The following is a 25,317-nucleotide window of genomic DNA, read 5'->3' as shown; positions in this document are numbered from 1 at the left end:
CACTGGCGCTGGCGAGGGAGCGGCCGTTGGTGGAGCGCTGCTGGGCGCGGTGGTCGACGGTGCACGCGTGGGCACGACCGATGTTGGGACCATCGACGGTGTGGTCGTTAGAGGTTGGTAGTTGTTGATGAGATCGGCAATTTGACGTGGGCCTGGCACCGGAACTCCGCGGCTAAGAGCGTCGCAGACCTGGAGCATGACGAGGCCAACGCGGCGCAGCGGCGTGCCGGCGAGTTCGCAGTCGGGGAACGTGGCGATCATTTTCATGAGCACGCCGCAGTCGGCGCTGCCGCAGATCGCGACGGTTTGCAGCGTCGACGGCATCGATCCGGGGTACGGGAAGATCTGGTACGAGCTCGTCGACGAGCACTGGCGAAACGCGTCTGCGTTGGCCTGGAAAGCGCCGAGCACCTTGGCCTGGAGCTCCGTCTTGCACTGGACGTCGTCGGCTGCCGTCAACTGGAGCACGACGAGCGATAGGAAGAGCACGAGAACGCGCGTGTAGTCGTGCATGTTCGTGGACCAATTTGAAAATGGTTGGAGCATCGAGGCGAGTTCGTACAACGTAGAGAAGAGTACATCAGGGTCTTCGGTTCGAATGCTTCTCCATACGACAAACCGGCTATGCAGCGTTAGCATTGGAGGGGGATGCTGGATTCCTCGCAAGCGAAGGAAGCAGCGTCGCACCAAAGACAAGCTCTGGAAGAACTGTCTCCAAAAGCTCGGTCCTCGCCCAGCGACGCAGTAGCTGCGATTGGTCTACTACTGTAGTACTAGAAGTAGGCTAGTACTGTAGTTACCAGTAGTCAACCTAGGCGTATTAGCTATCGGAGATCGAAGCAGCGAATGCTCTAGGCGGCGCCATCTGCTCTTTTGATGCTGCGTTCCATCACCTCGTCGCTCCGAGTCGAGTCTCGCTGTGATCAAGGCCAACTCATGCTGTGACCCTGTGTGCCCACTGTGATCGTGCAGAATTGCGTGTGTTTAGTCTCGTATCAAATCCCGCGACGGGATTGGCTCAAAATGTAGCCAATGGCATCTCGTTCCGAGGGTGAGGAGCCACGATGGCGTGGCGGCCAGTTTTACTCGCACGACGACCGCAGCATGGAGCCCACAGCGCCGTCTTCCCCCGTACGTCTACTGCCAACTCGTAGCGCTCCTCACGCCGCCGGCGCTAGCTTGCCAAGCGCCAGCGACCGAACGATGCGGCACTGGGCGACGTGACGCCGGTGCGCAACGGCGTTGCGAACACGGATGGCCCTGACGATGGATCGCGTGTGCATAGGTCAAGCCTAGCATGCCGTCCAAGTACGTGGCGATCACAAACGACGCGAGCTTCCAGGATATCAGGTTCGTACCGAGGCTCGAGCGTGGTGCTCATGCTGCTCGTAGCACCGACGTGCTCGTCGAGAGCAACGTCTTTGACGTGACCAAGCACTACATCCACTCGCTCTCGGATATCCAGGGCAAGTACGAAGAGTTCATGGTCTACGGCGACGTGGCCAAGACGCAAACGATCAGCCTCGTGCACTTCGGCGAAAAGCTCTGCGGCCACACGGGCATTGGTACGTTCGGCACTGCGATGGACTACGCCACAAACGGACACCGTATAGTGCACGGCGGCTGCATCTCGACCGTCTGCGACGAGCTCTTTGGCTGGACCATGTACTGGTACGCGCCAGAGAAACGAAAGAGTCGCGGCACAACATTAACGTCCTTAGGATCACGGGCAACGTTGGTTTTACTGCGTATCTGAACGTCAACTTCCGCAAGCCGCTGCCGACGCAGACGAGCGGAATCATCTACACGGAGCTCGATCGCCGCGAGGGCCGCAAGGTGCGACGAGGCGGTGAATCCGGTCGTGGAAGCTAACGCATTTGGCAGGTTTTTATGAAAGCTCGCGTTGAAGACAACGACGGCACGCTCTACACGGAAGCCAGCGCGCTCTTCATTCTTCCACGGCCCACAGAAGCGTAATTGCCACTACGAGCTTAGAGGAGCTGCATTTCGAAGCGTACTTCTAGTGAAGACTCTGCTTTCTTCTGGGATTCAACACCCCATTCAACACTAGAATCGATGAACGAGAGTGATTGAGTAATCACAGGCGTGAAAAGGCAGACGGCATCGAGACACGTCACCGGCGCGAGGCGCTGATTCGCGGTGTCCATGCTGCTGCTGCTGCGTTAACAAATCCGCCGGCGTCGGATGATGCACCGGACCCTATTCATCAACACCCCAAACCGGAATGTAGGTCTTGATGCACATGAATTAAATCATCTTGTTGTTTGTATGCCGTTGGGACTCCACTGTTTACGAAACAGCGATGAGAAAAAATAATCTTGCAGCAAAAAGCGGGAAGAGGCACGCGGGGGTACTCTGCCGAGTGAGTCCCGCGCCGATGAAGGGATCATTTTGCATTTGGCTCTGCACACAATACAAGAAGCATGGTCTCGATGACGACGACGACGACGACACCGGTGGACCCCGTCGCGGCCTACCGCACCAACCCCGACTACGAAAACCTGAGGTAATGTCCATGATGGCGTAGACGTCATCCTAATTGTGGTGGCACTAGCGACAAGGCCTTTGGGGACGGCAGCCTCTTTGACGTCGAGAAGCATTTCATTCACTCGCTGCGCAACATTGGCGGCAAGTACGAGTCCTTCGTCGTCTTTGGCCACGTCGACAAGCAGTCCACGACGAGCTTTGTGCATTTCGGGAACAGTCTCTGCGGCCACGAAGGCATTGGTGCGTGTAATTCCGTCTTTTGATAGTAGCTTCACGGACCACTCCACGTCTAGTACATGGCGGGTGCATCTCGACGATTTGCGACGAGCTCTTTGGCTGGACCATGTACTGGTACGATCATGTGCCGTTGCCGTCAAGTGCCACCGTATTGATAATGCGGGTCTAGGATCATGGACAAGGCGGGCTTCACAGCGAACCTGAACGTCAACTTCCGCAAGCCGCTGCCGGCGCAAACTCTCGCGATTGTCACGACGGAGCTCGAGCGCATCGAAGGCCGGAAAGTGTACCTCAAGGCCAAGGTGCAAGACGCGGAAGGCAACACATACACGGAGGCCACGTCGCTCTTCATCATGCCCAAGCCCGCCCAAGTCGAATAGACCAACTATTAATCTTTAACACTATATTTCTTCTCTGCGTGCAGCATTTTCGACTTGGTTGCCATGAGGAATGGTTGCCTTGAAGAATTTCGCATGCAATGCAACCATGTAAGCGAGTAGCAACCTTGGACACCCACCAGCTCTGTGGATCTTCCGCTCTGGGGGCTTCCCACAAGAGTGGTGCTCGTCTTTCCACTCGTCGAGTAGCCTTTTTCAGATGAAACCGCTTCGCCCTGCCACGTGGCAGTTCGTGCTCGTAACGGCGCACCTGCTACGAAGCACAAGGAAGTCCAGGCCTGCGTATCTGCCTGGCACGCTATCGTTGGCGATGGACAGGTCTCGTATATTTGTAGGTACCAGAAGTGCGCCGATGGCACGCACAGCGAGAGCCGCGCTGGCTCGATGCAGCAGGACGATGTATGCGTCCTCCGGTTTGGTCTCTCAGCCGCTATCTTCGTCGAGGGAAAGGCCTGATTTATATCTGCGATGCGAGCTCGCATGATAGCCGCAGGTCTTTCTTTGCATGGCGTCGGTTGCATGGGCATGGCTCGATGTATAGCTACACCGTGCCCTGTCTATGTGTCCTTGAAGGCGACGGCAACCCTCGCCTCGTCCTCACCACTCGCAGCGCAGACTCGCCTACAGAGTCGACTTCGACGTCTCTTTCGCCTGCTCTTGAACGCAGTGCTGTCAAGCGTCGGAGAGCGTATCGTCCGCTTGTCCGACCGTCTTCTCATAATATGAGGAACGATGGCGAAGGGTAGGATTGCCAGGCAGTTCCCCTGCGCGCTCATTGGGCCGGTGTTCGTGGAGCGTATTTCTGTCGCATTTCGGCCAATCAGAAGCGCGGCGACACAAAAACACACGCGCGCTTGCTCAAGTGCGGTTTGACGTATACAAAGAAAAGCATGATGAATTCAATCAAGTGCGCTTGTTGCGTCGGCGCACTTGATTGGGTTCTGGCGCGGCAATGGGTGGTGTTTGGCTAGTGACTGCTATTCATCGTTTTGCTACCCTGAAGAGATGCTCAGCCTTGCCAAGACCGTCGTGAAGCGCTCGACGCGCTCGTTCTCGACGCTCGAGAAGGACCTCCCCAACATCATCGAGCAGGCCGTCGGTCGCCAGGGCGCCGAGCTCAAGCTCGCGGAGGAGGGCATCGAGCTCTTCTCGCGCGACCCGATCTTCACGGAAGAGTCGCAGGGCAACTCGAAGGAGAACCCGATCCTCGTGCCCTCGTTCAACTCGCACCGCGCGATCGGCATCTCTCACAACGACTCCCCGTACATTAAGTGGTTCAACCTCCACGAAGGCAAGGTGTTCTACGTCCCGGACTACGACAAGTACTTCAAGCTCGACAACCGCAACCCGAACAAGGGCGCCGCGCACCACCATTAGATTGCAGCACTCCGGTTCTCATCCTCATCTTTATACAAGTGAAATATGATCTTCTTGTGCGATGGAAGCATACAAAAACAACAACCATGGACGTACAGAATCGACTATGGACAGCAATAAATACAAAAATCCATACTCGCGCACGCTAGCCCGCGTTGGCGTTTGGCATCGCGTTCTCGTTGCCTGGCACAGCATCGTCCGCCAAAGACTTGAGCTTCTTGGCAAGCGGCTGCAACGGCGACGACGCGTCATCGGGCTTGCGTGCAAGCACAAGCTTCCGCAGCGTCGACGCGGCCGACGTACTTGGGTTCCCCGGAAGCCGACGCGGAGACGCAGAGAGCACAAGCGGCGTCCCAAAGTTGAGGTTGTCCCGTGGGCTCTTGGCGGCCTCGGAGACGACAGCCGAGAGATGGTCGAGACCACTGCCGACGACCTCGTCGTGGGCGCTGGCGGCGAGGGCCTGGAGCTTGTCGAACGCCGACGGCGCCTCGTCAACGGCGGCCTTGTTCAGAAGCGCGAGGTGGATCTCGAGGTGGGCGCTCGTCTTGAGAAGGTACTTTTGCGCATGCGTGCGCGTCTGGACAGCGTTGCGCGTGCCCACAACCTGTGCGACGCGACGCCAATTCTTGCCGTAGAGCTTGATGCCTTCCAGAAAGGACGCGTGCTCCTGCGCCGTCCATCGACCACCTTTGACTTCGTACTGCGGCGGAGGCGGGCGCGGGTGGGACGCAGGCAAAATGAACGTGCGAGACGCGCTGTCGTCTTTGGCCGCCTGCGGCTGCGCCTTGGGGGACACGGCGGGGCTGCCGCCCATGTTGTCGTCGTCGTCGTCGCCGTTCTCGTCGTCTTGCAGATCGTCCTCGTCGTCTTGAAGCTTGCCATCGGTGCGTGGCGAGCGCTTCTCGTCCTTCGCAGAGGCCTTTGCGACGGAGACGGACACTTCCTTGTTCGGGTCGGCAATCACCGCGTCGCGCTTGAGCACAAGCGACCGGATCTGCTCTTCGTACTTTTCACGCTCCGAGACATTGGCCGTCATCATGGCGGCTTCCATAGAGCTGATACTCTTGGTGAGCGACCGGATCTGGCGATGTGGCCACCGCTTGATGCCATTGCGCCGGCATACCTTCTTCATGAGCGTGATACAGATGCCAAAGTGACGGGCGACCTCGACGATGGGCTGGTCAAAGTGGTCGCGCAGCTCATCGATCGAGATGAGCTTGGTTGCCTGGTACTTCATGCGGTTGGCAGCACTCGACCCGCCACGACGACACTTGTCTGACCCATCGGAGCTCCACCCCTCGTCGTCGTCGTCGGCTTTGACCTTCTCATCCTCCTGGCTCGGCGATGGGTCGTCCTTGTTGGCCGCCATCGCGGTCAGAATCATGGCCGTCTCTTCCGAGTTGGTGCGCTCGCGGCCCTGGCGCACCTGGAACTGCAGCGTCCCTGCATGCGCCCCTTCCTTCGCCTCCGTCTTCATCGGCAGCTCGGTCACGGAGCCGGTCATGGCGTTTGGCTGGCAATCGCGAATTTGAGCGACTTCGCATCGTTTCGACAGTTCTCTTTTTTACTTGAACAAAGTATAACATACAGTTTCAGTGTCAACGTCCGATCTGACCTTTCGACTTGATCAATGTATCTTGGGAGGGCGCCAGGCGGTATCCAATCACAGCGCTCATGCCTTGGATTTTGGCCAATCCAAACGTGCGGTGCGGCGGGGACTTGAGGCGATTGGCCTCTCGCAAATCCCACAGTGTACGTCCCGTACGATAAGCGTACAAGCGTACATTCGAAGCCCATACATACGATTATATAAAATAAGCGACATACAATGTACGATGTACGATACCCAGCCCTTCAACCACGATACACAAAGACGTGAAAGTCAGCACTGCGTCAGTCGCGCGACCACACTTGAAGTTTGTATGCTATTGCAAGACTGGCATTTTGTATCGATCTTGGGACGCACGCGAACGTTCATGCAATTGATTGGCTTGCAAGTTGCCGGGACTTTTCCGGAGCGCCCTTTCAGGATCCAACGGCCACATCCGATGTTTAACGTGTTTAAACATAAACTTGTGATTTGGGGTGGTGGACGGGGACATTTCATATATCGTCTGTGCGCTCGCGTGTACAAGTCGTGCTCGGACACACATCTAGTGCTACGGAAGTGTTCGTTTTGCACAGCTGAAAAGTAGTCGCAGCAACGCGTAAAACTCCCTTCAGGGGACAAACAATATACCGCAACGCGTTCTGGAGTTAAACCCAATGCTGATGTTGCGTGACGAGCACCAACGTACCGTGTAGGACAATACTGTGAGTGCTTGAAAGGTCTCAACGGGCGCAAGTCGACACAATCTGACTTGACCGTTTCGCGAAGCAATGGCGTCCTGTCATGCCAGGCGAAACGTCGGGCGTCCAATATGTTTAACGCATTTAACCTGATGGGCGTCGCCATTTCAGAGCGCCATGCCGGTTTGTCGCCGGACGCCACCGGCCAAGCGCGCCGAGAATGATTATTTGATCAAGAATTCGTCCAACGTCACGTCCCAGGGCGGCGAAGACGGCGCACTCGAGCGCGTCTTTTCGCGCCTCGACGAGCACGAAGGTCGGTCGTCGGGCGCCGGGCGATGGTGTGTCGAGTTTGGCGCGTGGGACGCAAGCACCTTTCCAACACGTGGAAGCTTTTGCACGAAGAGGGCTGGCACGGCGCGCTCATCGAAGCCGACCTTTCTGGAAATGCAGACCATGTACGCGCCGTTTCCGGGCGTTGCGTGCGTCAACCAGTTTGGCACATTCGACGGACACGACTCGCTCGAGGCCATTCTGGCCCGGCACGAAGTGCCACTCGACGTGAATCTGGTGTCGATCGCCATTGACGGCGCGGACTACCACATCTGGGAGAGCCTGCGCACATACGCGCCCAAGGTCGCCGTGATCGAGTTCAACCCGACGATCCTGAACAACGTTGCCTTTATCCAAGACAAGGACATGTCCATCTACCAAAGTTCGTCTCTCGCGGCGCTCATCGAGCTCGGCAAGACCAAATGTACTTTATTTGTGTTCCATAGAACATGCATGCTTTTGAGTCCTTCAACTTGGTTACGAGCTCGTGAGCACGACGACGTTCAACGGCGTCTTCGTCAAGCGCGAGTTCTACGACCTCTTTGGAATCGCCGACAATGCGATCGACAAGATGCACGATGTGTCGATGGGCACCGAGTTCTCTCAGCTCTACGACGGCACGCTCAAGATCACTGGCGTCAAGAAGCTCCTTTGGAAGAAGCAGCCCATTCTCGAGAAGGATATCCACGTGCTGCCGCCGTCCGAACGCAAGTTCCCGCTCTCGCCACCAACTGCGCCACTCGAAGCTGCGATTGCTGCTGCCGACGCGCTCTTTACTGCCGCGTCGACGCCCGCGACCCACTTTCTCGACTTGGCGCAGCAGTGGAGCTACCACGTCACGTACCCGCACCCCGTGCGACCCATGCCACAGCCATATCCGCAGATTTATGATGCGTGGACTAGGACTTGCAGCGTTTGGCCGGCTACGCTTTGGCGCGTGCGCCCGACGACTGTGCGACTGTGGCTGCAGTCTTTGAGATCTACCTCGACCACGCTCGGGCGCTGTTCACCAAGAACGAACCTAGCAGCGCCATTCCGTGGTATCATAAACGACTAGCATTGCAAGAGTCTGATCGCATGCGGTAGGCTCGAAGAAGCCTTGTACTTGCGCGTCTCGCTCGCTGCGCTGAAGGCACCAATGATGGCGCTGCTCGGCGAGGCCTTTATCCGGTCCCACGACTACGCCAAGGCCGAGCTATGGCTTCAGACGGCGCACGCCCTCGACCCGGCGGCGAAAACGACGCTCAAGTCGCTCGTACCACAGCTCTTCCAAACCACCATTCGGATGATCATTTTTTAGGCAAAACTCTACACCAAGCAAGGCGACGCCGCGCGCACCGAAGCGATCGTGCGCCAGCTCAAGGCGCTCTAACTCGACATGTATATTTGCGTGAGCATGATCGAGAGCGTCACGTAGGCCTCGATCTTCTCTTTGACCATGAGCATAAAGGCCGCCGAGAGGGCGCCCTACAACCCAGTGTCAGCAACAAGCGTCGTTTGGGCTTCTTTGTAATTGTACCTTGGTGAGCTCGGGATAGAGGCCGCGGTAGAGCGACCCGATACCTTCGTCGCGGACAAGGCGCTGCAAGATGGACGGGATCGTCTCGGGCGGCGTCGAATCGCCTGCAGCAGCATTGGCTTTGGCCTGCATGATGACCTTGGCGCGAATGTACGGAAAGACAACAAGGGTCGCCAGCGAGCGGGCAGCAGCGCCGAGCATAAACGCCTATGCAATGCCAGAGATAGTGATGCAATGTTTCGCTGAGCACACAACGCACCTCGATTGCCGACAAGGACGACGACGCCTTGCTCTTCAAGTAGAGCTTCTTGACCTGCTCAAAGGCCGTGAATTGGATCGCGGGCTGGAGGCAGAGCACAAAGTAGGCTGAGAAGCCCTTGTAGAAGCCCGCGAGCTGACCATTGTTCTCGTCCCACATGGTCTGCAGTAGCTGCAAAAAGCTCTGCTTGGTGTCGCCTTTCGTCGTCTGCATGCGCGTGATGATGACCTCGAGCGGGAGGGAGAGCGGGAGGTGGAAGAGCTCGGCGAGGTACCCAACGACGAGGTTCATGGCCGTCGAGAGGCTCTTGGCGTCCTTGGACGTCAGAGCGTTGGCCATGCTCGTGTACGCGTAAAAGTAGAGGAACTTGGAGAGCGTCGACTGCGCCGCCTTGTAGCCGACGCCCTTGTAGAGCGAGAGGTCCAGCGGCGTCTTCTCGTCGCCCTTGGCCTGCGACTGCATGCGCGTCTTGAGCGTATCCAGAGGGTACAAGATCACCGAGGCCGCGCAGCCCCCGACGGCCGCCGACGTTGCCGTCGCCAGCGTCTTCATCGGCTTGCTCAAGCTCATCCGAACCGCAATATCTCAAGTGCAATCTCGACTGCTGCATCAACAGAAAGAAGTATCCTCCTGGTCGCACACTATTTAGGGCAGCATGCGGGGATGTGTTGTGGGCAGCAAACGTTGGGCTTGCATGAAAGCAAGACAATGCGATGGAATATACATAGACGCATTGCAAATGATGTTTGGAAGCCGCACACGCGCCCATCTAGCACCAGGACCAGCAGGATTGCCTGCGAGGGCCATTTCCCTTTTCACACTATATAATGTGCCAAGGTTCGAGACGCAAATAGCGTCATCGTTCCTGTTTAGAAATGGGAAAGTGATTTGCAGGAAAAGCGCACCTACTTGATGGAGGCATACTGGGTGCTCTTTTCCAAAGTGCAACCAGCAACGAATCTGGTGCGATGCTGACGCCGTCCGAGGTCCGCGCCGAGTGCCGCCGCGGCAACTTGACGACCAACTCGGCCGGGTATGCCCCGGGGTACGCGCAGGTACGCATTGACTCCGTCGCTGGTGTGGCCCATGGCGGCGTCGCAGGCGAACCTCGTCATCCTGCCCAAGGAGCACGCGTACGACTTTCTCTTGTTCTGCCAGCGCAATCCCAAGCCGTGCCCGCTCCTCGTAACATGCTCGTTTCTCTCAACCAGAGCCAATCGCATGGCATAGGAGGTTAGCGATGTGGGCTGCGCCGAGATGAAGCGCACGGCGCCTGGCTCGGACATCCGCACCGACCTGCCCAAGTACCGCATTTACGAGCACGGTCAGCTCACGGCCGAAGTCACCGACATTCGCGACTACTGGAAAGACGTAATGCCATAGTGAACGATGGCTGAAGCTGATACGTTGCGCTAGGACTTTGTCACGTTCTTGCTCGGATGCTCCTTCAGCTTCGAAGGCGCGCTGGAAAACGCGGGGCTTCGCGTGCGCCACTTGGAGAAGAAGTGCAACGTGCCCATGTACCGCACCAACATCCCTTGCGATCCCGCTGGCGTCTTCTCTGGTGCGCCTAGCATCCTGCGCCATCGGATCTCTACAGCGTCATGCGACAGGTAACCTCGTCGTGAGCATGCGCCCATACAAGCCCGCCGACGCCATCAAAGCGGCGATGATCACTGGTCGATACCCCAACGTCCACGGCAGGTGCGCATTGTCTCTTCCTTGCCATTGGTAACGAATATCGAGGCAGCCCCGTGCACATGGGGTCGCCCGCGGATATTGGCATCGCGGACGTCAACAAGCCCGACTATGGCGACGCAGTGACGATCCGAGATGGCGAAGTACGCTCTCAGAGTTGTTGTTCTCGATACTCAGTAGCACGTAGGTCCCAGTGTTTTGGGCCTGCGGCGTCACGCCCCAAGCGGTTCTGCTCGCGAGCCGACCGGTACCCCGTCCTGCCTCCAGTTGCAACTACTTGGAATGTGCGTAGGCTTTTGCGATCACGCATGCGCCGGGGCACATGTTTGTCACGGACGTGCCCAACGAAAGCCTCGCGTGCGCCTGAGCTGCGCGTTTTTGAATTGGAGCGCTAAAAAACCGTTTTGAGATTGAGTTTGGAGCTAAAGTGGGAAGCGTTGAAGTTGGGATCTTGCGAAAGGTCGAGATGGCCTCAACGGTGTCGTGGACGATTGGCCTGCTCAAGCCCGACATTGCGACCGGCTTCAAGGTCGTCGTCGGCCCCGACGGCCTCGTGGAGGTACCGCCCGGCAGCGGCAAGGTCGTGGACGACGTCCTGAAGCGGATCAAGGATGAAGGCTTCGTCGTCGAGGCGAAGCGGCTCGTCGTGCTAACGCGCGCGCAGGTCCGCGAGATGATGCGGTACGCGGTGCCACGTTGTCGCCTTGTTGTCATGGTGCGCTGGACAGTGACCGCTGGGAAGAGCCAACGTTTGAAGATACCCTTGCGTTCATGACCAGCGGGCCGTGTATGGCGCTCCTCCTCGCTCGCGAGCAAGCTGTCGGTACGACGGCTGCTCGCCCTTTTTCGATCTCTGCATCGTCGTGATAGAGTACTGGAACACCGTCATGGGCCCTGCCGACCCCGTCGCGGCCAAAAAGGTGGCGGCAGCCAAGCCGCCGCTGCGAGCGCTCCACGGGTCGTCCTTGCTGCGCAATGCGTTCTACGGCAGCGCCACGGCGGCCTGCGCGGTGCGGGACAAGGATGTTTTGTTTCCGCCGGCGCGACCGCGCATGGATCGGGCGCTCGTATTGCTCAAGCCGTCGGCGACGGGCTTTCTCGATGCGATCAGCGCCTTGTTGGAGGTTGGTTTCGCTGCGCTCTCTGATATGATAGCCTTTTCCTCGTTAGTTGCACGCCTTGTATGTTCTCGACCAAATCGACGTACGGTGCACACCCTAGTACACGACCAATGGAGCGCGTAGACGGTGCTGGACGACGATGACGTTGCGCTCATTGCAGCGTATCCCGACGACGGAGCCTACATGAGCGAGCTCGGCAGCGTCGCCAAAGAAGGCCGGAGTCGCATTCTGATCGTGGAAGGTCTCGAGGCGACAACCAAGGTAGAGTACTTGGCGGGATTCGTTGCCAGAATCCAGTGTATGAATCTAGCTGGCGCTTCTCCTCGGGCCCCTCGACCCCACGGAGGCGAAGCAGTTCTTTCCTCAGAGCCTCAGAGCGCGCATGGGCTCGTCCGTCGTGCACAACGTCCTCGACGTCCTATCTCCGAGCGCGCTCACCAAGTGGTTCCCCGGCTTCGCTGCCCTTCTCGTACGTGCATGTACTCTGCTCTCGAGACTCATTGGGTCTTAGCCAGAGACGACGTACGCCATGATCAAGCCCGGCGCGTCATTCGAGACCATCGCCGCCATCCAGTCGCGGATTCGCGAACTCGGTTTCGAAATCCAAGCTCAGGCAACGCAGCACTGGAGCCGCGAGGACGCCATGGCGTTCTACGCCGAGCACGAGGTATACATCTATTGGCACTAAGATCTCATCGAGGATTAGGGTAAACCCTTCTTTCCGACGCTCATCGCGTACATGTCGAGCGGCCCGATCGTGGCGATGGTAATGTCAGTCTATGAACCAGGTGACGTGAGCTGGGTCTAGATGCTGTCGCGGGTCAAGGCGATCACGATGTGGCGCAAGTGCATGGGCCCGACCAACTCGGCGACTGCGCGAGCGTCGAGTCCGCAGAGTCTCCGCGCGCGCTTTGGCATCGATGGCACGCGAAACGCAACGCACGGCAGCGACTCGGTCCCGAGCGCCTTGCGAGAGCTCCGCCTCGTCTTCAAGGCCTCGATTCTGTCGCTGGCGCCGCTCAAGAGCAGCGTCCTCGCGCAGAAGCTCGGCGCATTCCAAGCCGAAACCACCACTTTGCACGATGCGCTCGCAAAGGGACTGACGCTGCTTTGCCAAGTGCAGCCGCAGCTGCCGCCGCTCGACGCCGCTGAGTGGCTCGGCAAGTACCTCATTCGCCAAGCACTTCATCGCGACGAGAGCGAGGGCAACAACGAACCGTCGTATGACGCGCCGTCGTCGTCGACAGTCGCCCAGCCCAAGGAACTTCACGTACCATCCTTGAGCAGTCTGCATCTCGTGGCCTTTTATGGTCCGTCGCCGCAGCGCTCGGCCATGGCGACTGCCATTGCAGCGCAATACAAGTACCTTTACATGGACTTGAACCTTGTGCTGGACAAGGTAGACCATTGCTGTCAACGAACAAGCTGACGCGACGTCGTAGGCGCCGCCGGGCTTGGACCTCATCGCAGTGCTCGTCAAGGCCTTCAAGCGATGCACGTCCAAGCGCGTGCTTTTAGACAACTGTCCGGCCGACCTCGGCTTTTACCTCGCCTTTCAAAAGGTCCCTCTGCCCTCTTCAAGCCGCAATTAACGCACGTAGGTCGTCGCCGAGTTTGCCTGGGTCATGTACGTGAGCGACGACGGCGCGTTCACGCCAAGCCCCGACGAACATGACTTTTTCGACCTCTTTGAGCGGGTACGAAACTTGACATGCACGAGGCTGACGCCGACGCTTCTTTGTTAGTTTGGCCAGCTGCACATGGCAACGGCGCACGATGCGCCCAACCCCGCATATCTTTTGGACCTACACGACGCCTTTGCACCGACACTCGTCTTCGTCCACGAGGGTCCCCGTGCGGCGCTGCCGATAGCACAGTGGCATGCGATTGGCGCCTTCCATGGCTGGACGGTACTCGACTGGGACGACCTCGTGCGCACCCAACTCAAGCGCGAAGCACGGCGATCCCAGCCAGTGCTCGGACCGTTTGTCGAAACGGGGGAGCAGATTCCGCAGCAGCTGCTGCTCTCGCTGTTTGACGCGAGTGTGACAGGCCCTCGGTGCCTGCTGTTGCACCTCCCCGTCTTCACGCGCAACGAAACCTTTCTAAGCGCGCTCCAGTGTCACGTTGGCGCGACGCCGCACCCCCTCGTGCTCGTTTTGGACACGGAGCCGCTCGACAGTCCGATGCGCGCATCAAGTGCCTTTGAGAAGCAGTGCCTCGGACTCGGTCGGCTGTACCACCAGTGGCTGCCGGGTCCGACGTCCTTGGAACATCTCTGCACTGTACTGGCGCCGCTCTTGGCACCCGCAGTGGGCGTGCTCTCGATGGACCTGCCGTGGGCGAAGGACGCAGCCAGAACTCGCGGCTACACGGTCTTGAACGTCAAAGATGTCTTGCGTGCCGAGGTGCTCAAGCGGTCGCTGGACGGAGAGGCCATCGAAGCCCATGTCGCACACAACGAGCCTGTCCCCGACGCCTTGGTGCTTGCAGTCTTGCAGCGGTACTTGGCTCAAAAACAAAATCGCCAAGTGCTTCTGGAAGCGTTTCCCCAAACCAGCGCGCAGGTGAGACGTTGTGGTACGGACACATATCCAAATCGATGCTGTAGGCGGCGTCGATGCTTGGCGTGCTCGCATCCACACCCGCCTTTGTGCTCCAGGCAGCGTCCGAGACCTTGGTGCCCGAGGCCATGGCGCCGTTGGCAGCCGGTGCGGCTATCGTCACCGTCGAGGGACCCAACGACGCTATCGTCTTGTCAACCTTGTGCCAATGGTCCGTCTCGATTGTGCTTGGCGACTTTGACCTGAGCGACGTGGAGACTGCAGCGCTCCAAGCGCGCCTGCCGCGTCACCTCGTGCTGCATATGAACGACATTACGGCGTCGATGCGCGCGTACGCCTCGGGCGACGTCGTTTCGCTTCTTTGCTTTCTCCTGCGGCGACGCGTGGGCAAGCAAGTCCTGCTCGTCGGGTTTCCGCGGTCGCTCGCCGAGGTGTTGCGACTGACATATTCTTGTCTCCTACTAACTCGAGTCGCGGTTAGGCCGAGCAATTCGAAGCGGTTGGCTGCCCGATTGAGAACGTCTTTGTGCTGCACCGCAAGGTACGCGTGGTGCCACACGAGCCGACGGACGAGGACTACTACTCGTCCGACGAAGACGAGCGCGCGCGCAAGAAGAACGCGCCCGAGCCCGAGTTTGACAAGCTCCTGCGCCACTTTGCCGGACCACGGCTGCGACCCTTGACATTTGTACACTTGCCCCGCGTGTACGCGCCCATTAGCGACGCGATCCGGCCGCGCGTCGTGCTCGCGATCGGCCACGATGTGGTCGCCCCTCTATCGCTCGCGGTCGCCACGTCGCATCACGCAGTGCATTTGCACGTGCCGCATCTCCTCGAAGTGCACGCGCGCGCCTTCTCGACGCCCGCGGCTGTTCAAGACTCGGCCCTCGTAGCGCAGCTGCTGCGCGAGGCCCTGCGCCAACGCATCGCGCACGTCGTTGTCGTGACGGGGTACCCGCGGGTCGTTGGCGTCACCAAGCCGTACGTTCAGGAGCAGCTTGCGATCGTTTCAACCGCGGTGGGCCCCTTGCGCAAGGTACACTTTTTTGACAATGACAAATTGACGACAGAGCTGTGCCTGTAGCTCTTGCATCTCACGTGTTCGGCCAACGCGCTGCTTGAGCGCTGCGGGGGCGACATGCGCCTCGTGCACGCGCGCGCGGATGAGTTTGCACTCGAGTTTGCCCCGCTGCTGCACTACTGTCGCCGCAACGAGACGCTGCCGGTGGTTGAAATTCCGGCCGATGGGGCCACCGAGGCCGTCGCCGTCGCCGTGCGCAGCCACGTGCTCGAGTGACTTGTACATAAACGAGAAAATGGATGATCGAATCGCAAAATGGATGATTGAAGCGCAAAATGTTTGACAAGTTTCACAGAAATAAGATCTGGTAAAAGTAATTGGAGCAGGAGAGAAGTGGACAAATGGGGTTGGCAGTGGAGGTAATCCCCGAGGGGATATCATAAATTGAAGCCCGCCCAGTGGGCGTGCTCACGGGGGTTGGATTAGTTTTCAACTAGCAATCACGATGCATCAGCATAAGCTTCACACACTATCGTATTGCCCCAAGCGCAAAGATAATAATTCCACTGGAAAATTCTACAATTGCTGCAAATAATATTTGGTCCCCACGCGGCTTTGTTTTAACCTCTGTCATTCGATATTGTATTATCGAATGTGGGAGGTCCCGGCCAACTCGCGAATGCAACAGTTGGTGCAAAATGGCCGAGATCCCTGGTGCGAGCTTCCGCGCCTTCTCGCGCACGGCGTGGGAAGCCTCGCGCGCAGAGACGTTGGCTGCGAAAGCATCGAATAAGACGCCGCAAGAATCTACTTCATTCCTCGCAAGGACCAAGGAGACGTGGGCGTCGCACCGTCAGCAGCAGCGCCAAGCCCCGACGAGCAGCGCCTCAAGTGCCAAGACACCGACGACGACTGCGCCCGCAACGACCAAGGCGCCAACACCCAATGCATCTGCAGCAGCCAAAGCGCCAGCGGCAACCATGCACGACCGCGTCCGAGCGTTCTACGAGGAGTTCAACCCGACCAAGCTGACAGAGGTTGACGCGGTGGTCCGCAAGCACATGGGGCGCGAGGCCGAGCTCTTTGAGAAGCTGCGGGCCAAGTACTGTCCCGCGCCGCTTCCGGACCTGGCGCCGCTGACGACCGAGGCGCACCCGACAGTATATTTCGATATTGCCTACCACGAGCAGACGCACCGCGTCGTGATGCGGCTCCTCGACGACGTTGTGCCGCTCGCAGCCGAGAACTTTCGCTGCTTGTGCACGGGCGAGAAGGTGCAGTCGTGTCTCGTTGAATGCACTGAGACTACCACGTGCGTAGGGGCGCGGGCTGCACTTCAAAGGCTCGCAGTTCCATCGCATCATCAAAAACTTTATGATTCAAGGCGGCGGTACAGTGCTGTTACGACAACGTCGCCTCACTAGCGCATTAGACATCACCAAGGGCGATGGCACGGGCGGTGCTTCGATCTATGCCAACACACCGCATGGCAATGCGTGGGGCCACTTCAAGGACGAGCGGTTCCTTCAGCACGACCGCATCGGACTGCTCTCGCTCGCCAACAAGGGCAAAAACACCAACACGTCGCAGGTGCGCACCCTCCGTATAGTGTACGATGACGCCTATGAATGGTGTTAGTTTTTCATCACCACCCGCGCACCGCTCTTGCATCTCAACGACAAGCACGTTGTCTTTGGCCAAGTGATCCAAGGTCTCGACGCCGTCTTGGCCATCGAGCAAGCAACCACGACGGCCACCGGCAAGCCCCTTCCTGGCCATGAAGCTGTCATTGTCGATTGCGGGCAACTATAATCCGAGTTTGTCGTTTCCTTTGTATCAACTTGAAAGATCCGAGAGCTCGAAAACGCACTTAATGGGGTGGCGTACCTTGGAGAGTGGTCATTCTAGTTTCGCGGCAAGGCCGGCGTGGGGTCGAGGATGGAGGACATCATCGTCTTCAACAGCCTCATGTGCATCGTGCTGCTCGTGCTCACGGTCATCTTCTCGCTGCTACCGCTCTTCGTCTCGGCGCAGACGCCGACATCGTCGGGCCTCAACGGCCTCATCCAGCACAAGCTGCCGTACCTCACGGCCGGCGTCTTCCTCAGCACGGGCATGATCCACTTGCTCCCGGACGCAGTGCACCACTACGCCAAGTACCTCGCCATGGTCACGCCCGTCGGCGTCAAGCCGTCGGACTTTCCAACTATCTACGTGCTTGCCTGCGTCGGCTGCATGCTTATTTGGGCTGTCGACTTGCTCAACTTGGGCGACTCGGGCAAAATGATGGCGGTCGCTGCTGCTGCCAAGCCCAATTGTAGGCGAAATGCCGGTTAGTAAGAACGTGGTGCTGATGCTCTTATAGACGAGACGAGCTTGTGCAAGATCCACGTGCCCTCGATCGCATCCTACGGCGTCGAGCGCCGGTCGCGCACGTACTCTGCGTCGTCGACGTACCATCGGTCGCTCTCGCCGCGACATTTTGCGAGCCCCTTGGGTGCGCACGAAGGTAGCTCTGCATTGCTAATGTCATCGCTGAGACGCTCTGCGGTAGGGCCGTCCTACGGTACCGGAAGCTGCTCGTGCGACAAGACGATACTCGAGACGTCGGCGCTCGTCAAGCACTCGAAGCAAGCGACGGACGTCGACGTGGTCTTGCGCGCCAACCAAGTCCGATCGCGTCGACGCACGAACCTTTTTCACGACCTTGCGCGTAGAGTGTCGTCGAGGTGGCGGAGGAGCCCCATGGGCGCTGCGGCGCCGACCCGCACGTCCACGCGCACGTTGAAGGCAGTATTAGCGAGCACGTTGTATTCTCTGGCGAGAGGTACATCTCCAATGTCGCCTCTTCGCTGATCGTCGGGTCGCTAGTGCGCTTTTGCCATACCTCCTCGCAGCGCTCTTCTCCCTGCACTCGCTCATTGCCGGCTTCACGCTCGGCATGAACTCGCAGCTGAGTCGCACGGCGATCGCAACGGCCCTCGCCATCGTCAGCCACAAGGTACGTTTTTGCTGTTTAAACCTCGAGCGACTCGACGGCGCTGTAGTTTATCGAAGCCATTGCTGTCGGCGCCAACTTTGCCAAGGCCAAAGAGAGCGTGAACGCTTCGCGCTCCATCGCAGTGCTCGTCTTGTACAGCTTCATGACGCCGTTGGGCATTGTCCTCGGCATGTTGCTCACGTCGCAGCTCCAAGGCGCGGCGGCGCAGTGGGCACAGGCCATCGCGCTGGGCATTGGCTCGGGCAGCTTCATCTACCTCGCGTTCCACGAGATGTCGGACGAGCACGCGCAAGAAGCGACGTCGACGATGCAAAAGCTGCTTCTATTTGTCGCTGGCGCCGGCGTCATGACCCTCCTGGCCACGGTCACGTAGACCGTTCCTTCTGTTGCTCAAGCTGATACATAACACTAGACTACCCATTGTAATTTGGCTCTAAGAGTCATAAGACTGGCGCAGGACCATCTCGCCCGTGGCGCGACTTGAACGCAACTTCAAGGTCTTTTGGTATCCGGACGACCAAAGATCGTCCGGTTATCAGCCAATGAGATCGCAGGAAAGTGGGGGTTTCACGAAAAGTGCGCGAGAACGACTTGGCGCTCGTCCCGAAACGGGCCCATTGCCCAATTCGATCGGCCGAGCACAGGACGAAGATGATGGACCCACGCCCCGTGAAGCGCCGCTGCGGCCGAGGAAGCGCCATGCTCATCGGCCTCGCCGAGGAAACCCTCATGGACGTCTATCGCTGCCTCGATGGGCGGTCGATCCAGCGTCTCTCATCGACCTGCCGGTCGCTCCGAGGCTTCCTCGACGCGCAATGGAAGACCTTGTTCACGCGCTACCTTGGCATTGAGTTCAACATGGATGCAGCATGCTGGCGCGAGTATCTCAAGCGCTTCTACTGCGCGATGGAGAAGCGCTGCTGCGTGTGCCTCATGGAGGGCAGCCCTGCGATCCGGCCATGGCAGTTCATCAACCTCTGCGACGACCACCGTAAGCATGCCATCAAGAGCGTGTTGATCAGCAAGACGTACGCCAAGGAGCAGTTCTCGCTCAACGACGCCGACCTCGCGCCGTTGCAGTTCATTCTCCGTGGTACTTCAACAATCTGCATTTTCGAACGCATGGAACCACGTGTGTAGGTCGCATGAAACTCTTTTTGGAGTCGGAAGCATTGTACTGCGCGCTCCGCAAGCATGGTGGGCACGGCGGCCTCAAGAAGATCCAAGACAAGAAGATCATCCGCTGGGAGAAGCGCCAAGCGATCAAGGAGTTTCGCGGGCGCCAGGTCGAGCTCGCGCTCGCGGACGAAGGCGTCTCGATGAGCAGCGTCTCGCCCGATTTTTGCACGACGTACGCCGACTTTATCACGCAGCCCAAGAGTAAGAACTCGTTGAAGACGGTCGTGCGATGCATCACGGGCCACATTCTTCGGGTTCCCGAGCAGTCGACGCGCGAGGCGCTTCGATTGGACGCGCTCCGAAAACACATGCAACAAATGGGACAGTCGACGCAGTTTGACCCGACATTGCAGTGGGTCATCGACTACGCGGTCTCCACGGACGTGAACTTGACCCCGGCAAAGGCGTTTTCCAAGGCGGCAGCCGAGGCGCTGCGCAAGGAAGAGCTCAACGCACTTCTCGACCAGCGTGGCCTGCCGCACGATGCGTGCGTCTCGGTCTTTGGCGACACGATGACGAGCTTCATCGAGCAAGGCGAGCTCAAGATCGGATTTGGCCAGTACATCAATACCGCTGCGCAAGTGGCTTCTGTCGTGGACGCCCGCGCCAAGCGCCTCCAAGACGTTCTCGACTACATGTTTCCAAACCGCATGCACACGACTGACGAGGGCACGATGATCTCGACCATTTTCAGCATTCGGCCGCTTCACGCGTATGTGCTCGACGGCGTCGTCCGCTTCTTTGGCGAAGTGCACGTCGCAGCGCAGAGCGTGGTCGATCACTACATGAGCATCATGCGCCGGCAAGGCCAGTACGAGGCCAAGATCGTGCAGTGGCTCGACCACCGCAAGATCTCCATGTCCGCTATCGGGATCGAGAAGGGCTTCCTCGCCAACTGCATTGCGGAACGCGGCCTCACGTCCAAGTCCGTCGAGAGCATGCTCCGCCAAGTGCTCGACGAAAGTACGCGGACGTCCGAGCTTCTTGCGGCGCTGCCGTCCTTGACGTTCGACTCGAAGGAGATGCAAACTGCGAGCGTGCAGCGCTTCATTCAGCACGGCTACGTCATGCTCAACCGCTCGTTCTTTAGCGACGTCAAGGCGTTTGCACAGGCGCTCTGGAAACAGTCCAGCGATGTTGCCGACCGGCGCCGAAAGCTTCGTGGCGCGCTCCAGGCGATGGGCAACGCCGTCACGGGCATGGCCGGATACCTCGACATGGACAGCAGCGCGTACCACGTCTCGGTGTTCCGGGTCGCCAACGAGTTCATCGAGCAAGGCGGCGGCAACCTCGACGACGTCGCGAAGCGGACGTTCGCCAACATTCAGCACGAAGTGCTTCTCTGGAAGGCCGTGGAGGCGCTCGGCCTCTCTATGCGCATGTACCACGAGTGCTTTGTGACGCTCGGCGACGCACTTGTGCGCGAGTTCATCCATACCGGGTCGGTTTGGATCGAGGGGTGGCATTCGCGCAGTGCGAAGAAGCTCATCTTGTACTTGATCTTTCTCTACAAGTGCCCCACGCACCACAACGTGGTCGTGCGCGAGATCCTTCGCGTCTGCCTCCAGAACGCACAGCTCGGACCCAAGGTTCCGCCCGCGCTCGGCGCCAAGTTTGTCCTCATTTGCAACGAGACGCGCCTCCGCGTCGAAGCGAGCTGCTTCACCAACACATGGAAGAACGTGGTTACCGTCGTCGAGGCCCACGTCAACAAGCACGTTCGGCAGGAAACGCGCTTCAAGGCGTTGCATGCTGCCCTCGTCCAGCGCCAATGGCCCCTTCTGGCGTACAGCACCTTGGAGCTCAAGCTCGTCTACCTCCAAAACGGTCTGCCGTGCTACTGCGGCGTCGAGGTCACGACGATGGACCAGCTCGTCGACGTTCTCATCGACATGCACTGCAACGCGTCACGACGTCAAGATGCGCTCGAGTCGGCGTGGCGAGCTGCTGGTATCCCGCCGTGGACGTCGTCCATCAACGTCCACGCCTCTTGGCTCTTTTCGGCTTATGTGCGCTGCGGCTCTGTCATGCTTAGCGAGGACACCTCTCTCGACTCGATCGCGGCCGTGACCAAGCATGTCATCGAGTCCAGTGCGTACGAGCGCCAGATGCAGCTCACCAACGCGCTCGTTCACTACCACTTGGAGCTCCCCGCGGTGGTTGCCGACCTCGATGCGAGCGTTGGTACGACCATCTTGGATTGGGTTCAGTATGGCACAGCGACACGCTCGCTCAAGGCGACGTCCGTGCCAAGCACCGCGCACGTGCTTGACTTTATTTTGGAGCACGCCGTCAACGTCTATGGCGTGTGCAAGGGCTGCGCGACGCCGTGTCGCACGTCGGCCATTGTCGCGTGTGCGCAGTGCGACTCGGCGCTCTGCCCGTCGTGTCTCGGCGCCTGCGCCGTTTGCAGCCGTGCGCTCTGCAGCCGCTGCACGACCCTCGACGCCGACACCGTCTCTTCCCGCTGCATTGGCGACTGCCTGTCTTCGATTATTTATTGAGTTTTCTTTTGTCCTACTTTCTGAGGTTTTGCGATCTTTCGACGTTCGAAATCCAAGGCTCGATTTTTCGAAGGCCATTCCTCGACTGGCAGCATGGCGCAACGGTTGCTCGGCAGTCTCGCGCTCGCGTCGCTTGTGTCGGCGTCGTCGTTCTGGGGTCGCATCTACTTGCGCGATGGCATGGCGCCGATCCAGTACTTCAAGGACACGTACGGCGGCGCGGTCCCGACCGACGAACTCCAGCTCGTCTTCCCCACCAACGCACTCGGCTGCACGCCGTTCAACGAGGACGACCAGTGGCTCATCCAGAACGGCTCGGTGGGCGAAACATACGTCGTCCTGGACCGCGGCAGCTGCACCTTCGACATCAAGTCCATGCACGCCCAGGCGGCGGGCGCCGCCGGCGTCATCCTCATCAGCACGGATGAAGAGAGCGTCCGGCCGGTCGCCCACGTGCCGGCCGGTGAAATCACGATCCCGACGGTCATGGTGCGCCACAGTGCAGGTACAACGTCGACCTAAACGATGCGTTTGCCTCAGAGATGATGCTGCGTAGGCGACCTCTTTCGCGCGGCGGCGGCGCGCCAGGCATTGTTTGGGAAGCTCGTGCCCATGGCGTGCGAGAACTCGGTCTGCCACCCCGAGACCACCAGCGACGCGGAGTTTATGCGCCTTGTGGGCAGCGGCGTCATGGCCTATGCGGACGGCACCAAGTTTGACTTTTTGGCCGCCACCTTTGGCGGTCCGCTGGTCAGACACCCACTGCAGCTGGCCGTTGCATCGCCTGCGCACGCCTGTGAACCGATGAGCGCCGACGTTGCTGGCCACGCCGTGCTCGTGGCACTCGGCGGCAACTGCACCATATTGGCCAAGGTCGAGGAAGGCCCTCGCGTTTGTATCTGACGGCGTTGTGTAGGTCTCGGCAGCCCAGGTCGCGGGTGCTACCGCTGTCATTGTCGCTCAGCGCGAAGACGCGCCGCTCGCGTCGCCGTCGGTCGAGGCGCCGTGGCAAGCGTACAACATCACGATCCCGACGATCATGGTGTCGCATGCGACGAGCAGCCGCCTCCAGCTGCGCCTCCAGGAGGTGCTGCACCTCGAGACAGACCCAACGGTCGCTGAAGCGTGGGTGGCCATTCGGTTCCTCCAAGAACTCTCCAAGTGGCCGTCCAAAAAGAGCCGCCGGTACCCTACTTGTCTCCTTGCTCAGCACCAATGTGACCATGCGTAGCGAAGCCTTCCTCGCCGAGATCGTTGCCACTCACGGCGGAACCCAGGAGCGCCGCGACGCTATCCGCGGGTTCTTCATCAACGTGGCCGGCGGCTCGCCCGCGGCGTGGGACAAGCTCTTCGCGCCGGCAAAAGACGAGTTGTAAGTGCTTGGATATTCAAAAATGCATTTGTCGATTAGTAATTCTTCTTCTTGTACACTCCGCAGAATCTGCTTTAGCCGCAGACGCCGCCACCGCAGCCGCCGGTCGCGACCCAGCTCGCGCCCGACTCCTTCGTGACGGTGAGCGCCATGAACGACTCGGCGTCGGTCGGGTGGATGCCAATGACGTTGTCAAAGTCTTCTTTCGTCGCGCCCATGGTCACGGCGACCGCAAAGCCCTGCGTCACCTCGCCGGCGTTGGGGCCGACAAAGTGGAAGCCAAGCACCTTCTCGTTCGCGCTCTTTTGACACACGAGCTTGCTGAGGCAGTTGGCGGGAAACTCCGTGTCGTAGTCGCCCTCCTGCGCCGACTCGGCCTTCTGGCGGTGGACGGCGCCCCACTCGAGCGTCTGGAACTCCCACGGGTAGACCACAACGTCGTCCTTGCCGTAGCGCGCAATCGCCTCTTCCTCGCTCAGGCCGATCGTGCCGTACTCGACCGGCGTAAACACCGTCGTCGGGATCAGATCGTAGTTCATCGTCTTGGTGTAGTTGGGCTTGAAGAGGCGGCGCACGAGGTGCTCGCCGGCGCGAATGGCCACGGGCGTGAGCTCAGGCTTGCCCTGGAGCACGTCGCCGACGGCGTGGATGTGCGGCACGTTCGTGGCTTCGTTGACCGTCTCAAACTTGCCGTTCGGGAGCGCCTTGACGCCGACCTTCTCGAGACCAATGTTGAACGTATCGGCCGTGCGCCCGACCGCGTAGAGCACCGTGTCGAAGACTTCCGTGAACGTTTCGTTGGTTTCCGAGTTGGCGAACGAGACGTGGAGCTGGCCCGTGGCGTCGTCCTTGACGATCGACGTCGGGAGCGTGTTGAAGCGGAAGTCCATGCCCTGCGCGACCATGATGTCCTGGATCTTGGCCGCAACCTGGCGATCAAACCCGCGGAGGAGGATCGAGCGGACTGCGACCGTCGTCGGGTAGTGGAGTTCGTTGAGGAAGCCAGCGCACTCAAGCGCAATGTACGAGCCACCGACAACGAGCGTCTTGCCGGGCGCCGTCGTGAGCGAGAAGAGGTCGTCGCTCGTGATGGCGTACTCGCCGACACCCGGAATCTCCTTGGGGACCGTGGGGCGGCCGCCCGTCGCGATGAGGATGTGCGCCGCCGTCAGCGTCTGCGTCGGGCCGTTCTTGATCTGGTACGAGAGCGTGTGCGGGTCCTCAAAGCGCGCGAGCGCGTTGATGTACTGGACCTTGTTGGAGCGCAGGCCGACACGGTACGAAAAGTTGAGCTTCTTGACGTGCGCCTGGACCGTTTCGACGAGCGTCTCCCAGTTGTGCTCGACCTTCTCGGGCAGCTGCCAGCCCAGGTGCGCGGCGTCGTGGAGGCCAGCGCCGAGGATGCCACTGTAGTGCATGATCTTCTTGGGCACGCAGCCCACGTTGACGCACGTGCCGCCGAGGCCCCACTTGGTGCCGTGGACTGTCGGCTTGACAAAGTCAAAGAGCGCGACCTTGGCGCCGAGGCGAGCGGCCTCCTTGGCGGCCGCCATGCCGCCGCTGCCGCCGCCGATGACCACGAAGTCGTAGTCGAAGTTGCTCATGGTCGAAGTCGTCCGCGCTTGGAAAATTCGTGTCTGCCGCGTGAGGAGGCGGTGCATTTTTGAGATCTTCGCGGCGCTTCAGAAAAACCACCGTGCCGGCTGGGACATGCGGCATTGGCCAGCTATTTTACCGGCTTCTGATTGGCCAGCTAACGCGCTTACGTGACGTGGATTTTCGCGGCGTTTCGGGATGTCGGAATAGAGACCAATCAGCAGGCGTATCGCGAAGCGAGCGGCGGAGGGACAACGACGGAACCGAGACGGTAATGAGAAGTCCATGGGGACGTTAAACGCGCTAAAGTTGTTTGCGGTCCGGCTTGGTGACCATAATAG

The 25,317-nt window shown here is 59.4% G+C and overlaps 13 protein-coding genes across 16 annotated transcripts; 9 read left to right on the top strand and 4 right to left on the bottom strand.

Moving 5' to 3' along the window:
• Positions 1 to 107: 107 nt before the first annotated feature.
• On the bottom strand, positions 108 to 513 carry SDRG_14420 (hypothetical protein; the record flags this gene model as incomplete). The annotated part of the gene is made up of 2 exons (XM_008620547.1): positions 108 to 152; positions 190 to 513. The coding sequence occupies 2 exons, from the start codon at positions 511 to 513 to the stop codon at positions 108 to 110; spliced, it is 369 nt and encodes a 122-aa protein (XP_008618769.1).
• A 553-nt stretch (positions 514 to 1,066) lies between these two features.
• SDRG_14419 (hypothetical protein) lies at positions 1,067 to 3,163 on the top strand. Of its 4 annotated transcripts, XM_008620545.1 has the most exons (7): positions 1,092 to 1,131; positions 1,179 to 1,229; positions 1,286 to 1,350; positions 1,393 to 1,565; positions 1,614 to 1,671; positions 1,722 to 1,836; positions 1,885 to 2,086. In XM_008620545.1, the coding sequence occupies exons 1-7, from the start codon at positions 1,105 to 1,107 to the stop codon at positions 1,975 to 1,977; spliced, it is 582 nt and encodes a 193-aa protein (XP_008618767.1). In that variant the 5' UTR covers positions 1,092 to 1,104; the 3' UTR covers positions 1,978 to 2,086. The 4 variants fall into 4 exon arrangements, with proteins under 4 accessions (XP_008618765.1, XP_008618767.1, XP_008618768.1 ...); XM_008620543.1 differs by lacking the exon at positions 1,179 to 1,229 and having other exon boundaries at positions 1,067 to 1,131; positions 1,885 to 2,096; XM_008620546.1 differs by lacking the exons at positions 1,722 to 1,836; positions 1,885 to 2,086 and adding an exon at positions 2,915 to 3,162 and having other exon boundaries at positions 1,105 to 1,131.
• A 985-nt stretch (positions 3,164 to 4,148) lies between these two features.
• On the top strand, positions 4,149 to 4,520 carry SDRG_14418 (hypothetical protein; the record flags this gene model as incomplete). Its single annotated transcript, XM_008620542.1, has 1 exon — positions 4,149 to 4,520. One exon carries the CDS (start codon positions 4,149 to 4,151, stop codon positions 4,518 to 4,520), a length of 372 nt encoding a protein of 123 aa, XP_008618764.1.
• Positions 4,521 to 4,607: 87 nt separating this feature from the next.
• SDRG_14417 (hypothetical protein) lies at positions 4,608 to 6,046 on the bottom strand. Its single transcript, XM_008620541.1, has one exon. It carries the CDS (start codon positions 6,022 to 6,024, stop codon positions 4,666 to 4,668), a length of 1,359 nt encoding a protein of 452 aa, XP_008618763.1. The 5' UTR covers positions 6,025 to 6,046; the 3' UTR covers positions 4,608 to 4,665.
• Positions 6,047 to 6,986: 940 nt separating this feature from the next.
• Positions 6,987 to 8,466, top strand: SDRG_14416 (hypothetical protein; the record flags this gene model as incomplete). The annotated part of the gene is made up of 4 exons (XM_008620540.1): positions 6,987 to 7,566; positions 7,607 to 7,995; positions 8,046 to 8,182; positions 8,229 to 8,466. 4 exons carry the CDS (start codon positions 6,987 to 6,989, stop codon positions 8,440 to 8,442), a joined length of 1,320 nt encoding a protein of 439 aa, XP_008618762.1. The 3' UTR covers positions 8,443 to 8,466.
• On the bottom strand, positions 8,399 to 9,600 carry SDRG_14415 (hypothetical protein). The gene is made up of 3 exons (XM_008620539.1): positions 8,921 to 9,600; positions 8,662 to 8,868; positions 8,399 to 8,609 (listed from the first exon to the last, which is right to left on the bottom strand). The coding sequence occupies exons 1-3, from the start codon at positions 9,488 to 9,490 to the stop codon at positions 8,511 to 8,513; spliced, it is 876 nt and encodes a 291-aa protein (XP_008618761.1). The 5' UTR covers positions 9,491 to 9,600; the 3' UTR covers positions 8,399 to 8,510.
• Positions 9,601 to 9,833: 233 nt separating this feature from the next.
• Positions 9,834 to 11,039, top strand: SDRG_14414 (hypothetical protein). Its single transcript, XM_008620538.1, has 8 exons — positions 9,834 to 9,975; positions 10,022 to 10,105; positions 10,151 to 10,291; positions 10,337 to 10,484; positions 10,534 to 10,624; positions 10,671 to 10,761; positions 10,806 to 10,865; positions 10,911 to 11,039. The coding sequence occupies exons 1-8, from the start codon at positions 9,889 to 9,891 to the stop codon at positions 10,983 to 10,985; spliced, it is 777 nt and encodes a 258-aa protein (XP_008618760.1). The 5' UTR covers positions 9,834 to 9,888; the 3' UTR covers positions 10,986 to 11,039.
• Positions 11,040 to 15,657, top strand: SDRG_14413 (hypothetical protein). Its single transcript, XM_008620537.1, has 15 exons — positions 11,040 to 11,299; positions 11,347 to 11,441; positions 11,489 to 11,742; positions 11,789 to 11,821; positions 11,863 to 12,000; positions 12,050 to 12,208; positions 12,251 to 12,406; positions 12,446 to 12,505; positions 12,548 to 13,138; positions 13,182 to 13,301; positions 13,341 to 13,436; positions 13,485 to 14,306; positions 14,351 to 14,734; positions 14,785 to 15,339; positions 15,388 to 15,657. Exons 1-15 carry the CDS (start codon positions 11,085 to 11,087, stop codon positions 15,598 to 15,600), a joined length of 3,891 nt encoding a protein of 1,296 aa, XP_008618759.1. The 5' UTR covers positions 11,040 to 11,084; the 3' UTR covers positions 15,601 to 15,657.
• Positions 15,658 to 16,011: 354 nt separating this feature from the next.
• SDRG_14412 (peptidylprolyl isomerase) lies at positions 16,012 to 17,164 on the top strand. The gene is made up of 4 exons (XM_008620536.1): positions 16,012 to 16,598; positions 16,645 to 16,714; positions 16,757 to 16,914; positions 16,963 to 17,164. Exons 1-4 carry the CDS (start codon positions 16,023 to 16,025, stop codon positions 17,134 to 17,136), a joined length of 978 nt encoding a protein of 325 aa, XP_008618758.1. The 5' UTR covers positions 16,012 to 16,022; the 3' UTR covers positions 17,137 to 17,164.
• A 68-nt stretch (positions 17,165 to 17,232) lies between these two features.
• SDRG_14411 (hypothetical protein) lies at positions 17,233 to 18,815 on the top strand. Its single transcript, XM_008620535.1, has 6 exons — positions 17,233 to 17,641; positions 17,690 to 17,833; positions 17,879 to 17,994; positions 18,042 to 18,151; positions 18,196 to 18,325; positions 18,372 to 18,815. The coding sequence occupies exons 1-6, from the start codon at positions 17,263 to 17,265 to the stop codon at positions 18,696 to 18,698; spliced, it is 1,206 nt and encodes a 401-aa protein (XP_008618757.1). The 5' UTR covers positions 17,233 to 17,262; the 3' UTR covers positions 18,699 to 18,815.
• A 161-nt stretch (positions 18,816 to 18,976) lies between these two features.
• SDRG_14410 (hypothetical protein) lies at positions 18,977 to 22,008 on the top strand (the record flags this gene model as incomplete). The annotated part of the gene is made up of 2 exons (XM_008620534.1): positions 18,977 to 19,418; positions 19,466 to 22,008. The coding sequence occupies 2 exons, from the start codon at positions 18,977 to 18,979 to the stop codon at positions 22,006 to 22,008; spliced, it is 2,985 nt and encodes a 994-aa protein (XP_008618756.1).
• Positions 22,009 to 22,101: 93 nt separating this feature from the next.
• SDRG_14409 (hypothetical protein) lies at positions 22,102 to 23,519 on the top strand (the record flags this gene model as incomplete). The annotated part of the gene is made up of 5 exons (XM_008620533.1): positions 22,102 to 22,513; positions 22,565 to 22,881; positions 22,925 to 23,193; positions 23,240 to 23,380; positions 23,447 to 23,519. 5 exons carry the CDS (start codon positions 22,102 to 22,104, stop codon positions 23,517 to 23,519), a joined length of 1,212 nt encoding a protein of 403 aa, XP_008618755.1.
• SDRG_14408 (thioredoxin reductase (NADPH)) lies at positions 23,386 to 25,060 on the bottom strand. The gene has a single exon (XM_008620532.1). The coding sequence runs from the start codon at positions 25,039 to 25,041 to the stop codon at positions 23,455 to 23,457; it is 1,587 nt and encodes a 528-aa protein (XP_008618754.1). The 5' UTR covers positions 25,042 to 25,060; the 3' UTR covers positions 23,386 to 23,454.
• Between the last annotated feature and the right edge of the window lie 257 nt (positions 25,061 to 25,317).

Source organism: Saprolegnia diclina (assembly GCF_000281045.1).
Source record: "Saprolegnia diclina VS20 unplaced genomic scaffold supercont1.71, whole genome shotgun sequence".
NCBI classification, from domain to species: Eukaryota; Oomycota; class Saprolegniomycetes; order Saprolegniales; family Saprolegniaceae; genus Saprolegnia; species Saprolegnia diclina.
The sequence above is the reverse complement of the archived record's forward strand: the minus strand, read 5'-3'. Positions and strand labels throughout refer to the sequence as shown.